The sequence below is a fragment of the Homarus americanus genome, unplaced genomic scaffold (assembly GCF_018991925.1).
Source record: "Homarus americanus isolate GMGI-L3 unplaced genomic scaffold, GMGI_Hamer_2.0 scaffold23743, whole genome shotgun sequence".
Classification (NCBI taxonomy): Eukaryota; Metazoa; Arthropoda; class Malacostraca; order Decapoda; family Nephropidae; genus Homarus; species Homarus americanus.
The window spans coordinates 457,111-470,000 of record NW_024716296.1 but is presented as its reverse complement, the minus strand read 5'-3'; the positions used below and the strand labels follow the sequence as shown (position 1 = coordinate 470,000).

At 42.7% G+C, this 12,890-nt stretch overlaps 1 protein-coding gene across 1 annotated transcript; it reads right to left on the bottom strand.

Annotated features, from left to right (window-relative positions):
* Positions 1-10,586: 10,586 nt before the first annotated feature.
* LOC121858103 lies at positions 10,587-12,585 on the bottom strand. The gene is made up of 3 exons (XM_042354338.1): positions 12,369-12,585; positions 11,683-11,921; positions 10,587-11,439 (listed from the first exon to the last, which is right to left on the bottom strand). Exons 2-3 carry the CDS (start codon positions 11,886-11,888, stop codon positions 11,289-11,291), a joined length of 357 nt encoding a protein of 118 aa, XP_042210272.1. The 5' UTR covers positions 11,889-11,921; positions 12,369-12,585; the 3' UTR covers positions 10,587-11,288.
* Between the last annotated feature and the right edge of the window lie 305 nt (positions 12,586-12,890).

The window sequence follows — 12,890 nt, the reverse complement described above, 5'->3', positions numbered from 1 at the left end:
TTTTCTTAATTTTTATTTTATTTTTCGTTTTTGTTCCTGGTTTTATTTGGTGCGTCTTCTAATGCGTCAATTTATTGTCTTTGCGTCTTGTTGATACGATGAGTCAGGTCAGAGAGGGTCAAAGGTCACACACACACACAGTGGCACCTTCACTTGTATAGTTTATGAGACTTAACCTTTCCCTCTAAAACTGCCGACCTCCAAGTTGACCTCCCAGGGGCCATGACCTCCTGAGCTACAGTTACAGGTGTCATGGGGTAGATTGGTCACGTGATGGGGTGGGAGGGAGGGGAGGAGGGGTAGGGAAGGAGAGAGAGAGAGAGAGAGGTAGAGGGGGAGAAGTCGAACAGGTAGGGAAGGTTAGTAAGCAGCCTCCTCTTCCTCCTCTTTCTCCTCCTTCTTCTGCTCCTCCTCCTACTCCTCCTCTTCTCTGTACGTCGCACTATACACAAAGGTCCACCGTAATGCTCCTGTCACCCTCTTCTATCTTCCGCCTCTTCCATCATCATCATCATCCACCTCCTCTCTGCTTCCCTTCTCATTGTTCAAACCTCACGTGGGACGCAGCTCTTCTCTCTCTGTCTCTCCCCACTTCTCCACTCTCCTCTTCTACTGTGCTTCTTCCTCCATCATCGTCCAGCTCTCTCTTGCTTTCCTTTCAGTGGTTGGGTCCTCGTGGGTCGTGGCCGGGTCCTCGTGGGTCGTGGCCGGGTCCTCGTGGGTCGTGGCCGGGTCCTCGTGGGTCGTGGCCGGGTCCTCGTGGGTCGTGGCCGGATCCTCGTGGGTCGTGGCCAGTTCTCTCAAGCCATGTTTCCCTCACGTCTCACCCTGAGTTACTGTCGAGAACTTTGTCCCAGTTACTGTTATATTTCTCAATGACCTGAGTCTTTTACCCAAACAAGAAGTGTGTCTGGCAAGGGTTTATTTTACCTGTACAACAACCAAAGTAATTTTAATCTACACCTCATAATTTTGGGGGGTAATTAATTAGAAAAAAAATGAATCAAACAGAGACATTGTGGTGTTTCGTTTGGAATTGATGGTTCCTGTGTTTACAATTCTACTGTTGAGTTTAGATAAATGGCATCATCATCTAACATGAGTTTATTTATTTAACAAACATACCATCAGTGAACAGCTGTGTTATGCCAACTCCACCACCAGTCTTTGGGGTCCTTCAGCCACTGATGAATTACCGTCGCTGAAAGTTGTGAGCAAACCCCGAGAGGGAGCAGTACATCACCCTGGGGAAGACCTGCCAGGGTGGGGAGAAAGTCAAAACATCTTAACTTGGGTATACAGAACCAGACCAGACCAGTAGGAGAGAGTTAAAACAAAGTCAACATATATATCCTCTCGCTGTAAAGAAACCTCAACCAGCCACTATGCCGCCTGCCTCTTGTCTGTCCAGCTCATGGTAAAGAAAATGTGTTTGCCAGATGTGTTCGACGCTTGATTGGTAACCCTCACGTACTCTGTATCTCTCCAGGTCTATTGCTCCACTACACACACGATCATCCTAAACCTGTATTGATATCCAGCATTTTGTTCTATTTCTCTATATTGTCAGACACTCTACTCAAAACACAACTCCTTCAACAAGCAAATGGGAGAAATAGATTTTCTCTTAGACGCCAAATACTCCTGTCCATTTTGGCTTTCCCTCTCAGGTCGCACCACAGTTTTCAGTCACCCTCTTCTTCTCGGTGTGATAGGAAGACATCCACATTATTACTGAGAATCCAATGACTCTCTTTTCTCCTCTTAGACGTAAAAAAAACACAACAGACTTTTGCCTTTTAGAAATCTGAAGAGAAAAGCATACAATTATCTACCAATAAGAGCTAATGCCTATAACTTTTCCTTTCTTCACGACCTTCTCCTCTCTCTCTCTCTCTCATCGTCTTTGTTTACACATGTACCGCCAAACTAAGGATTATAATGTAGAGAACAAAAGAGAGAAAGAGAGAAAGAGAGAGAGAGAGAGAGAGAGAGAGAGAGAGAGAGAGAGAGAGAGAGAGAGAGAAAGTTCTACTCCAAATAAACTACATTCATGACCTGTATGCTCTTCCATTCTCCCCTTCCCGCCCTTCCTTCCATTTCTTTCCCTTCTTACTGTCCATCTCTCTTTCCTTACTTTTTTCCCATCATCTGTTCTCCCTGTTTCGCTTCTCTCTTCTTTCCCCATCCCCTTTCCTTGCTCTCCCCTCCCCTCCCCTCTCACCCCTCCCCTTCCCTCTCACCCCTCCCCTTCCCTCTCACCCCATTGGCTACCACACCCACTGCCTTTCCAACTACTTACCTCCCAGTTCACCTGGTAATTGACCTCTCACGTAAGCAGTACCTGCCCCTCCCTTCCTACCCTCACCCCCTCCCCCCCCAGACGCCATTACCTACCAGCAATAAAAAAAAAATCACTCACGTTTTTGCTAAATCTGAACACGTTAGTAGTAGTAGTAGTAGTAGTAGTAATAAAAGCAATAGTAGTAGAATATAAATATTATTACTATCATTACTAATATTATCATTATAACATCATCATTATCATTATCATCACTACCAACAGCATCATCAATAACAACTGGAAAGTCTAAAATATTCCCTAACTAACTTTCATCACGGCTCAACCTAGAAGAGTGAGTCCGCTTTCCAGGTCCAGTTGGGAAAAGCTTATGTCAACAGGCTGAGTTAACGTGGCTGGTGGTATGTGGGAACCTACACACACACACACACACACACACACACACACACTACCTAGTTCTAATGGACCCTAGTTCTAGTTAGCCCCATTTTTTAATAGAACCTAACCTAACCAATAGGCTCTCTCTCTCTCTCTCTCTCTCTCCTCTCTATACACACACACACATTCCATCGTGAAATCATTCAGTACAGAAATATTAATACCCGTATATTTTAACAACCATTAAATATCTTTTTGTACTTCCTTAAGTGTGTGTGTGTGTGTGTGTGTGTGTGTGTGTGTGTGTGTGTGTGTGTGTGTGTGTGTGTGTGTGTGTGTGTCTGTACGCCCTAACATTATATAACTAATTATGGTAGCTGTTTATACTCTTCGTGTCTGTGTAAACAATGTGTGGAGGTAAACACAGTCCAGCTTACAGTAATGTATGTTATGTAAGTGTTACGTTCGTTGTGCACCCGTGTGTGTATGTGAGTAAACACGTCTTGGTATATGTAATTGAACTACATACATACATACATACATACATACATACTTACATACATACATACTTACATGAACCTCTAAGTACAAACGAATACTTACATAAACACATTCACTCTGACGCACATCACGTTTCGTTGTACACATGAACTCTTTCAGACGCATAAGCGGGCACGAAACATGTACGCACCAGTAGACAGGTCTGTGTGTGTGTGTGTGTGTGTGTGTGTGTGTCTTCCGCCACTGCAGACTCACGGGAAACACAGCAGCACTAGTGACGACCATTACGACGAATACAGTGCCAATTGTACTGTTCTGTGGCACTGTAACTACCAGCCACCTGTGCCATTGTGCCTCTGTCAACTATATAGAATTTTTTTTACTTCCTATTTTTTTGTCTCTTAGTTTTCCTTTTTATTCGTTTTTTCTTTGTATATTTAATTATATTTTGTTATTTCTCTCTTGTATTTTTTTCCGGTTTATTTTTGTGGGTTTTTTTTCGTCTTTTGTTATTAATTTTCTCTTTTATTTTTTTCTAACTTTCTATTTCTCGTTAATATTCTTCTCTTATATATATTTCTCTTGTTTATTTATTTTTCTCTCTCTTTTTTTATTCCTTTCTATCTTTCTTTTCGCTTTCTCTAATTTTCTCTTCTTTCACTCTTTCTTTCTGCTTCTCTCTGTCTTCTTATCGTTATTTCTTCTCCTCTCCTGTCCTCCTTTACCCACTTTCTTTATCTGCTTTTACTTTCTCCCGTCCATTCTTCCTCTTGGAGTTTAATCGATTTGTAAATAATAGTATTAACTGACTTACTGGTTGACTGACTGACTGACTGTATACTGACTGACTGTATTACTGACTGACTGACTGACTGTTTTAATGACTGACTCACTGACAGAATGAATGATCAACTGACTGATAACGATAGATAAGATTAAATTTATATATTATGTATGTAAGTTAAGGATATGTGTGTGTGTGTGTGTGTGTGTGTGTGTGTGTGTGTGTGTGTGTGTGTGTGTGTGTGTGTGTGTGTGTCTTACCTATCATCTCCGCACTTACTGTCACTTTCTACGCCTGTCTTGTCCCACACACTCTATGATTTCCGTCTATTCTCGAGGTCTCTGTTTCCCCATCATCCGTCCAACACAAAAGCGAAAGAACGCGAAATTATCTTAAATCAACACTAATATAGATGCAAGTTTTCCTTTAGCTTCCCTTTAGCTTCCCTTTAGCTTCCCTTTAGCTTCCCTTTAGCTTCCCTTTAGCTTGTAACTGATCTTAATTATGACAAGTTGTACATCTGTTGATTTATTCTGGTTTTAAAGATGGTGGTTTAACTGATTGAGGACGATGGTTTAAACCCCTTTGAAGTTGGTGGTTTAATATTATAATGGTTTAAATTTTTTCAGGAAGATGGTTTAACTTTTTGAGGACGATGATTTAACCCTTTGAAGACGTTATTATATATACTTGTAAATCTTCTGACTGTGTTTAACTGTTGTTGTATCATGAACTGACTCCTCGTAACTGACTGGCAGGTGAGTGGTCAGGTGGTCAGTAGAAAGACTGTGTAAAGAAGCCAGAGACTACCCAAGGAGGTGAAACTGAGAGGCATGACTGGCTGACTGGGCTGACTGGCTGACTGGTTGGTTGATTGAGATATTGGTTGACTGTTTTGGTTAATTATATTAACTGATTGGGTGACTGAATTGGCTGACTGTATTGGTTGACTGGATAAACAGAGAGGATGAAAGAACTGGTGTAAAATTCATCTCTCTCTCTCTCTCTCTCTCTCTCTCTCTCTCTCTCTCTCTCTCTCTCTCTCTCTCTCAACACTTCCCTCCCCATCTGTGACTGTTACGCAATAGAGAGAAAGAAAGAGAGAGAGAGAGAGAGAGAGAGAGAGAGAGAGAGAGAGAGAGAGAGACGTAGAAAGCAGGTGTGTAGACTGATCACCGTGACTCACCTGAAGCTCATTAAGACAACACTACCATTGATGCCTGAACCTGAGAGCGGTGTGTCCTCTCACCTTTGTACCCCAGCCTCCTTCACCCTTTTCCACCCTTTTCCACCCTTTTCCACCCTTTTCCACCTTTTCTCTTCTTCCACTCTTCTCTTCTTCCACCCTTCTCTACTTCCTTCCGTCTCCTCCTCCACTAACGAGAGTGTTCTGAGGGTCTTGGTGTACAGGAGAGAGATTACAAGAACAAGGCTTAATATAACCCCTGGTGTTAAGGTCTGAGGTGTGGAGTGAAGAATAGGTCAAGAGTGATCGATCGTGGAGTGAAGAATAGGTCAAGAGTGATCGATCGTGGAGTGAAGAATAGGTCAAGAGTGATCGATCGTGGAGTGAAGAATAGGTCAAGAGTGATCGATCGTGGAGTGAAGAATAGGTCAAGAGTGATCGATCGTGGAGTGAAGAATAGGGTCAAGAGTGATCGATCGTGGAGTGAAGAATAGGTCAAGAGTGATCGATCGTGGAGTGAAGAATAGGGTCAAGAGTGATCGATCGTGGAGTGAAGAATAGGGTCAAGAGTGATCGAGTGTGTTCCTCCTATGTTCCATGTCAACAACGTGAGCTGGGCGTGGTTAGGCATGAAGGAGAAAGCCACTGTGTTAATTCCTTCAGGATCAATGTGAAGTGAATCTTGAATTAAGTGAAGTCTTACCGACACACACACACACACACACACACACACACACACAGACACACACACACACACACACACACACACACACACACACACACACACACACACACACACACACACACACACACACACACACACACACACACACACACACACACACACACACACACACACACACACACACACACACACAGACACACACACACAGACACACACACACACAGTATAGAACAACAGATTTAGCTGAAGTTATTCGTGGAATGTTGAACAATAGTTAGATAATGCAATGGTGGTGAAGGTTTGGTTATAAAGGGAGGTTGAAGGCCATATGTAGGGAAATAGTAGTAGTAGTAGTAGTAGTAGTAGTAGTAGTAGTAGTAATAGAGTAATAATTAGAGTAGCGTCATTATACAAAATATTATTATCATTATCATACTTACACACTGTATATAATTATATCAAAACACAAATTATACCTCTCACAAGTAACTCAAAAACCTCCTCCTCCTCCTCCTCCTCCTCCTCCTCCTCCTTCTCATCCTCTTCTTCCTCCTCCTCCTCTTCCTCCTCCTCCTCCTCCTCTTTCTTCCTCCTCCTTCTCCTCCACCTCCTCCTCCTCCTCCTCCTCCTCCTCCTCCTCCTCCTCCTCCTCCTTTCTTCTTCCTCCTCCTCCTCCTTCCTCCTCCTCCTCCTCCTCCTTCTTCCTCCTCCTCCTCCTCTTCTTCCTCCTCCTTCTCCTCCTTCTCCTCCACCTCCTCCTCCTCCTCCTCCTCCTCCTCCTCCTCCCTCCTCCTCCTCCTCCTCCTTGTTTACACTTTCACCAGGTAAGTCTCATGCTCTCCTGCAAAGATGAAAAAGCCTTATGTCACAGAGAGGAAAGTACACCTGCTTTCTGCTGTCGTGTGTTAGGGGAGACAAGGGGAGGGAGTAAGATGGGGAGAGATGGAGGGAAGAAGGGAGAGAGAGAGATAGATACAATACACCCAAAGCAACACACACACACACACACACACACACACACACACACACACACACACACACACACACACACACACACACACACACACACACACACACACACGTTGAACATTCTCCTAAAGTAAAACAATTTAACGCCGTAAAAGAACTCCAAAACATAACACACTATTAACTATATCCAGGTTCCCAAAGGCACCACAACTTCCGGTCACCTCACTCTTCCTTGTTTCACAACCTTAGCGACAGACGAGATGGTGAGCTGGTTTCAGAAAGTTATTATTTTGTTTTCTTCTTTCTTAAATATCAGTATTTCAGTACAGGTAGCTTATAATTTTTAGCCTTGATACATATAAGTGGAGTAATTTGTATTTAGTGATATATTTAAACGATTGACGAAGGATAATAATAATAATAATAATAACAATAATAATAATAATAATAATAATAATAATAATAATAATAATAATAATAATAATAATAATAATAATAATAATAACAATAATAATAATAATAATAATAATAATAATAATAATAACAAGACGAGAGAGGGGGTCATTTAACGAGGTATTTCAACACACAGTACACAAGTGAGACTGACTGACAGTAAACACATTAAGTTATTATTGACGAGTTGATGGTAATTTCTACAATGGCTGGAATGCGACTGTTCTTTTAGCAATCAGTAGGTGGTCTAATGGGCTGGATGTGGGTGTAGTGTCGAACAGCAATAGATAGATAGATAGATAGACGGACGCACGGGCGGACGGACAGATAGATAGATAGATAGATAGATAGATAGATAGATAGACTACAGCGATGCCAGAGTAACATTACCTGGCTATTTTCACCTGTGTCGTGGCAGCTCACCTGAGTTTCCCTTGTGCACACACTTTACCTATGTGTGTGTGTGTGTGTGTGTGTGTGTGTGTGTGTGTGTGTGCGCAGGTAAACCAATGGAAAGGATCTAACAGGTGCAAACCAACGCATCATCAGAAAGTACACATACATTAAGAGATACACACACACACACACACACACAGACACACACACACACACACACACACACACACACACACACACACACACACTAACATGAAGCAACACAGCAATTTAACTTGACACTGTTCCGGGAGGTGACGTCAAGAGACCCCCGAGCACTCAACGTGTAGGCAAGAGTCAGACCAAACACACGACCATCTTCTTATACATTACAACACACTGTGACTCGAGTCGACGATTTACAAACTGTTTCAGGAATTAAAGTTTACGTGTGTAGAGCTGTTGAGTAAGACGTGAGGGAAGGCACTGATGTTGTTTTGAGAGGATCATATCATTGGTTAGGTTAGGTTAGGTTAGGTTAGACTGGGGTATCTCAGGACTTCGAGCCTAAGAGTGACTGGGCCACTGTTTGACCAGTCATCCTCAGTCCAGTCTCCTTGTTGGTTAGATTTCTAATCCAGGCATCACACGAGGATCAGCCAGTCATTACAATTTTCTCTTTAAGGAATGTAATATAACGTGTGCTGTAACTATAACTGATTACAGCAGTCCCCGTGTGCTGTGTGTGTGGGTTTGGTGGAGTGAGTACAGTTTTACGACAGATAGAAATATAGATGTTTTCTCAGTCGGTCAGTCAGTCAGTCAGTCAGTTAGTGCGACAATCAGTTAGTGTGTTAGTTTTTCAGTCAGTCAGTCAGTCAGTCAGTCAGTCAGTCAGTTGATCAGTCACAAAGTCAGTCAGTCAGTTAATTAGTCAATCAGTCAATCAGTTAATCAGTCAGTCATGTAAGAGTGGCGTTGCAAGCAGGTCATTACCACAGCCAGGAAGGATTATCCACACACACACACACACACACACACACACACACACACACACACACACACACACACACACACACACACACACACACACACACACACACACACACACACACCACACACACCCACACACGCACACACACACACACACACTCCTTGCTGACAGCTTCATGGTCTGTAATTATGATGGATATTAGTGAATGTTAAGTGAGGGTAATGTTTTGTGGATCATTCGTGGAGAACTGTCGATTATTTTAGATTATACCGAGACAGGGTGAAGATTCCTTATCTCCCTCTATCCTTCTCTTCGTCTCCCTCCCTCCTTTCCTCCCCTCTTTCATCCACCTTGGAATCACCCTGAATCTACCCTGCAGTCAAAAAAGAAAGGGAGGGAGGGGGTTGGGGGGAGGGGGGGATGTAGAAATAATTCGTATTATTAAGATATGGCGATAATTTTTTCAATAATTTCTGATAATTTTCTTTAGATTACAGTATGACAAGTGAAGGAGAGAGAGAGAGAGAGAGAGAGAGAGAGAGAGAGAGAGAGAGATTGTCAGAACGTTATGAGGTGGTAAGTTAGGCAGGTATAAGGAGGGTATGAGGGAGGTATGAGGGGATTATAAGGAGAGTATGAGGCGAGTGTAAGGAAGGGGTTGACCACTTTGTACCCTGCCCCTCCCCCCCCCCAAAAAAAAATGTGTCAAAACTCAACTTTTTCTGTGGTAATTGAATCACGTCATGAGGTCCTTAATTACCCCCAAATTAATTACTGATTAATGGTTCTGATGGCCGAAAACACTTGTTAAATTAGAGAGATAATGAGATAATTAGTGGCCTTACCTTCAACACCTGTTCTCACTTACCTGGCCAGGATATTATAAATTATTAGTTACATAATTATACAGACAGGTGTTACAGTGTGTGTGTGTGTGTGTGAGTGTGTGTGTGTGTGTGTGTGTGTGTGTGTGTGTGTGTGTGTGTGTGTGTGTGTGTGTGTGTATGTGTGTGTGTGTGTGTGTGTGTGTGTTTTCGTATATCTTACACATACATTTCAATCATTTACACATACACACATACACATACGTACATGTAATACACATATACACACACATAGACCCAGAAGCAATGTAAACAACTGGACCTCCCGACTACAACACCCTCCAAAATATACTGAACAGTCTCCAAGATTAACTCACCTCCAAACATATTACCATTAACCATACCAAGACCATGTCCTTCCTCCCTCCAACACTCTGAACCCAACACACAGGAGGGTGGGACACGACACGTAGGAATGTTCCTTTCCATTGAGAGACTTAGATGGGAGGGAGGGACCTTCCTTTCCATCTACAACACTGAAGGATTAGGGGAAGATCTCTCTCTCTCTCTCTCTCTCTCTCTCTCTCTCTCTCTCTCTCTCTCTCTCTCTCTCTCTCTCTTGCACACACACACACACACACACACACACACACCCAACTTTTCTGCGTCGCCGTGAAAGATTTCTAAGCAAGAATGCTTACGTCGTTTTCGTCAGCTGGTGGAGGTGGGGCGTCACGTCATGATGAGAGTCAGAGAGGCGCTGCTGACGGTGTTCATCTCGAGTAAAGGCGTCGTCAGCAGTGTCTCTTTACACTGGCTGAGTCTATAGGTTTCTGCCCCTTTGGTTTATTGTCTTTAAACTGGACTATGACAGCGTCCACACACCATATACGTAGAAAATATAATTAGTTTCATTGTGTTTCTTTCAATAGGTTTCCCAGCTTATGACTCCTCTATAAAAGGCTTCCCAATTAGTTCCCAATTAGTTGTTATCGATCATTTTGTATTCCAGTAAATTTGAGGTGATCGATAATTATTTTACAAACAGTAAACTATATATCAACCTCGTATAAATGCAAATTAATCACAAGTATATATATATATAAAATATTTATTTCAAGAGGTAGATATTCTTATCATTAAAATATAAACTATTGGTCACTTAATTATAAACCTTTTTGACCATAACATATTAACTTTTATCACTAATACTAAAAAATTAACAAAGTTTACATATAATTAAACATTTTCTAAGTTATTATTCGCCAGATTAGATAAATGTTCAGATTAACTTAAATTTGTTGGTTAATTTTCCCCCCATAACTTGGAAGAAGAGAGCTAGTTCAGTTAAGATAGGTTAGGTTAAGTTAGGTTAGGTTAAGTTAGGTTAGGTTAGGTTAGGTTAAGTATTCTGTTGACCAAGTTAGGAATCCGTTCATCATCTGAGGTTAATGTCTTCGTTCCTTGACATTAACTCAACTTCATGTGAGGGAATTACTAGTAAATGAACTTCTTGATGTAAGTTAATAGCGACGAATTTCCTAGAGTGTGGCTAGTTAATAATGCTAGTAACCATGCTATTGATTTCTCTAGTGACTATTTATATAGATCATGAGACCATAATCTACAGTGGCTCTGAGTAACCTTCTGATCCGTCTATACAACACCACCTGCGCCATCTGTGTTCATACAATACAACTAAACACTAGCGCAGGCAGGAGGCGCGCGAACACACACACACACACACACACATCCGGAAAGCCAAACGATCTTAATTCCTAGTACTGTCGTTGTTAAATAATACTCTTGCGGCTCGTTGCTCCTTGCGGTAAAGTTTCTAGTGGTCGTTTATGACAGCGGTGATGACAGCCAGGACCTCGAGGGGGGTGAAGGGGCAGATATTGTACTGAAAGGGACAATCCACTCCCCTCAATCCCGATCTCACTGCACTCCCCAGTTGGTTCCCGTCAGACCTCGCACTGTCGGGTCTGGGCAAGAGGAGGAGAGGTGGTTTAACATACACTGTATCCCTGTATATAGAAATAAGTATAATAGCTCCATCGTGGGAATCGAACTCGGTATTAGCAAGAAGTAAATCCCAGGTAAACAAGTGCACTAATTCTTACCACTAATCAATGTAAGACTGAGAGCCAAGAGAAACATTGTACAGAAGACGTCAACATAAGCATGAATTTCTCACCTAACGAAGGAGAAACAACACCAGTACCTACCTGAAGAGGGAGAGGATAGCTAGTTCCTCGGGCTGCAGCAGGGAGGAGGGTCGTGCTGCCAACTCACACACCAACAGCTGGGCACACCCTAAGGGATCCTCTGACATCATCGCCTCCAGCTTCACGTCTTCCTCCTCCTCATCTTCCTCCTTCTTCTTCTTCTTCTCCTTCATATCTACCTCCTTCATCTTCTCCCTCACCTCCATCTCCTTCTTCTTCAAATCCACTTCCTGACTTATCTATAAGGAGTTAGAAAGACTATTACACGAGATTCAAACTATTCACTGAAGGTAAGGTGTCCCCCGCCATAACATCAGAGCTGAAACACGTCGTAACTGAAGTAATTATGCTTCTAAAACACTAATATCAACCTGGACGTAACGATCATTGATTCCAAACTGTAGGGACAATAACTGAGGTAAATACACACAGAAAATATTGATGATCGAACAGACTCAAGGCATCAGTGACATAAAAACAATACCCCAGATTAACTTTCAATCAACGAAGCTACTCTTACGTTAAGGAATAGCTACAACACCTTATTTAAAAGACGAATCAAATTTCTAAGTTAAAAGGGATCATATCTTTAGTAAATATAGATATAAGTTACAGTTATTGGTAAACTAACTAAGAATCAATGACGTAAAACTGTATACCAAATTGGATATTGATCTGTGACTTACCTGTACACTCCGGCGACGCAGGTGTGAGCTGGTAAGTGGGGCAGGGAAGGATGAGGTTGGAGCAGGGAAGATAGGAGCTGGGGCAGGATAGATAGGAGCTGGGGCAGGATAGGTAGGAGCTGGGGCAGGATAGATCGGAGTTGGGGCAGGATAGGTACCTCCTCCACCTCCATAACCTCCTCCTGAGCCACCATGATGTCCTCCACCGCCACCATGATGTCCACCACCACCACCACCACCATGATGTCCACCACCACCATGATGTCCACCACCACCATAACCTCCACCGCCACCATGATGTCACCACCACCACCAGCCTCCACCACCACCATACCACCACCGCCTACCACCACCACCACCACCACCATAACCACCACCACCATAAGTTCCACCACCACCACCACCACCACCATAGCCACCACCACCACCACCACCACCACTACCATAGTAGAGTTTCTTCTTGACGGCCACACCTGTAGGGAAATTAAGGTCAGGCCAGGTAACTCAGGTACACAAACTCAA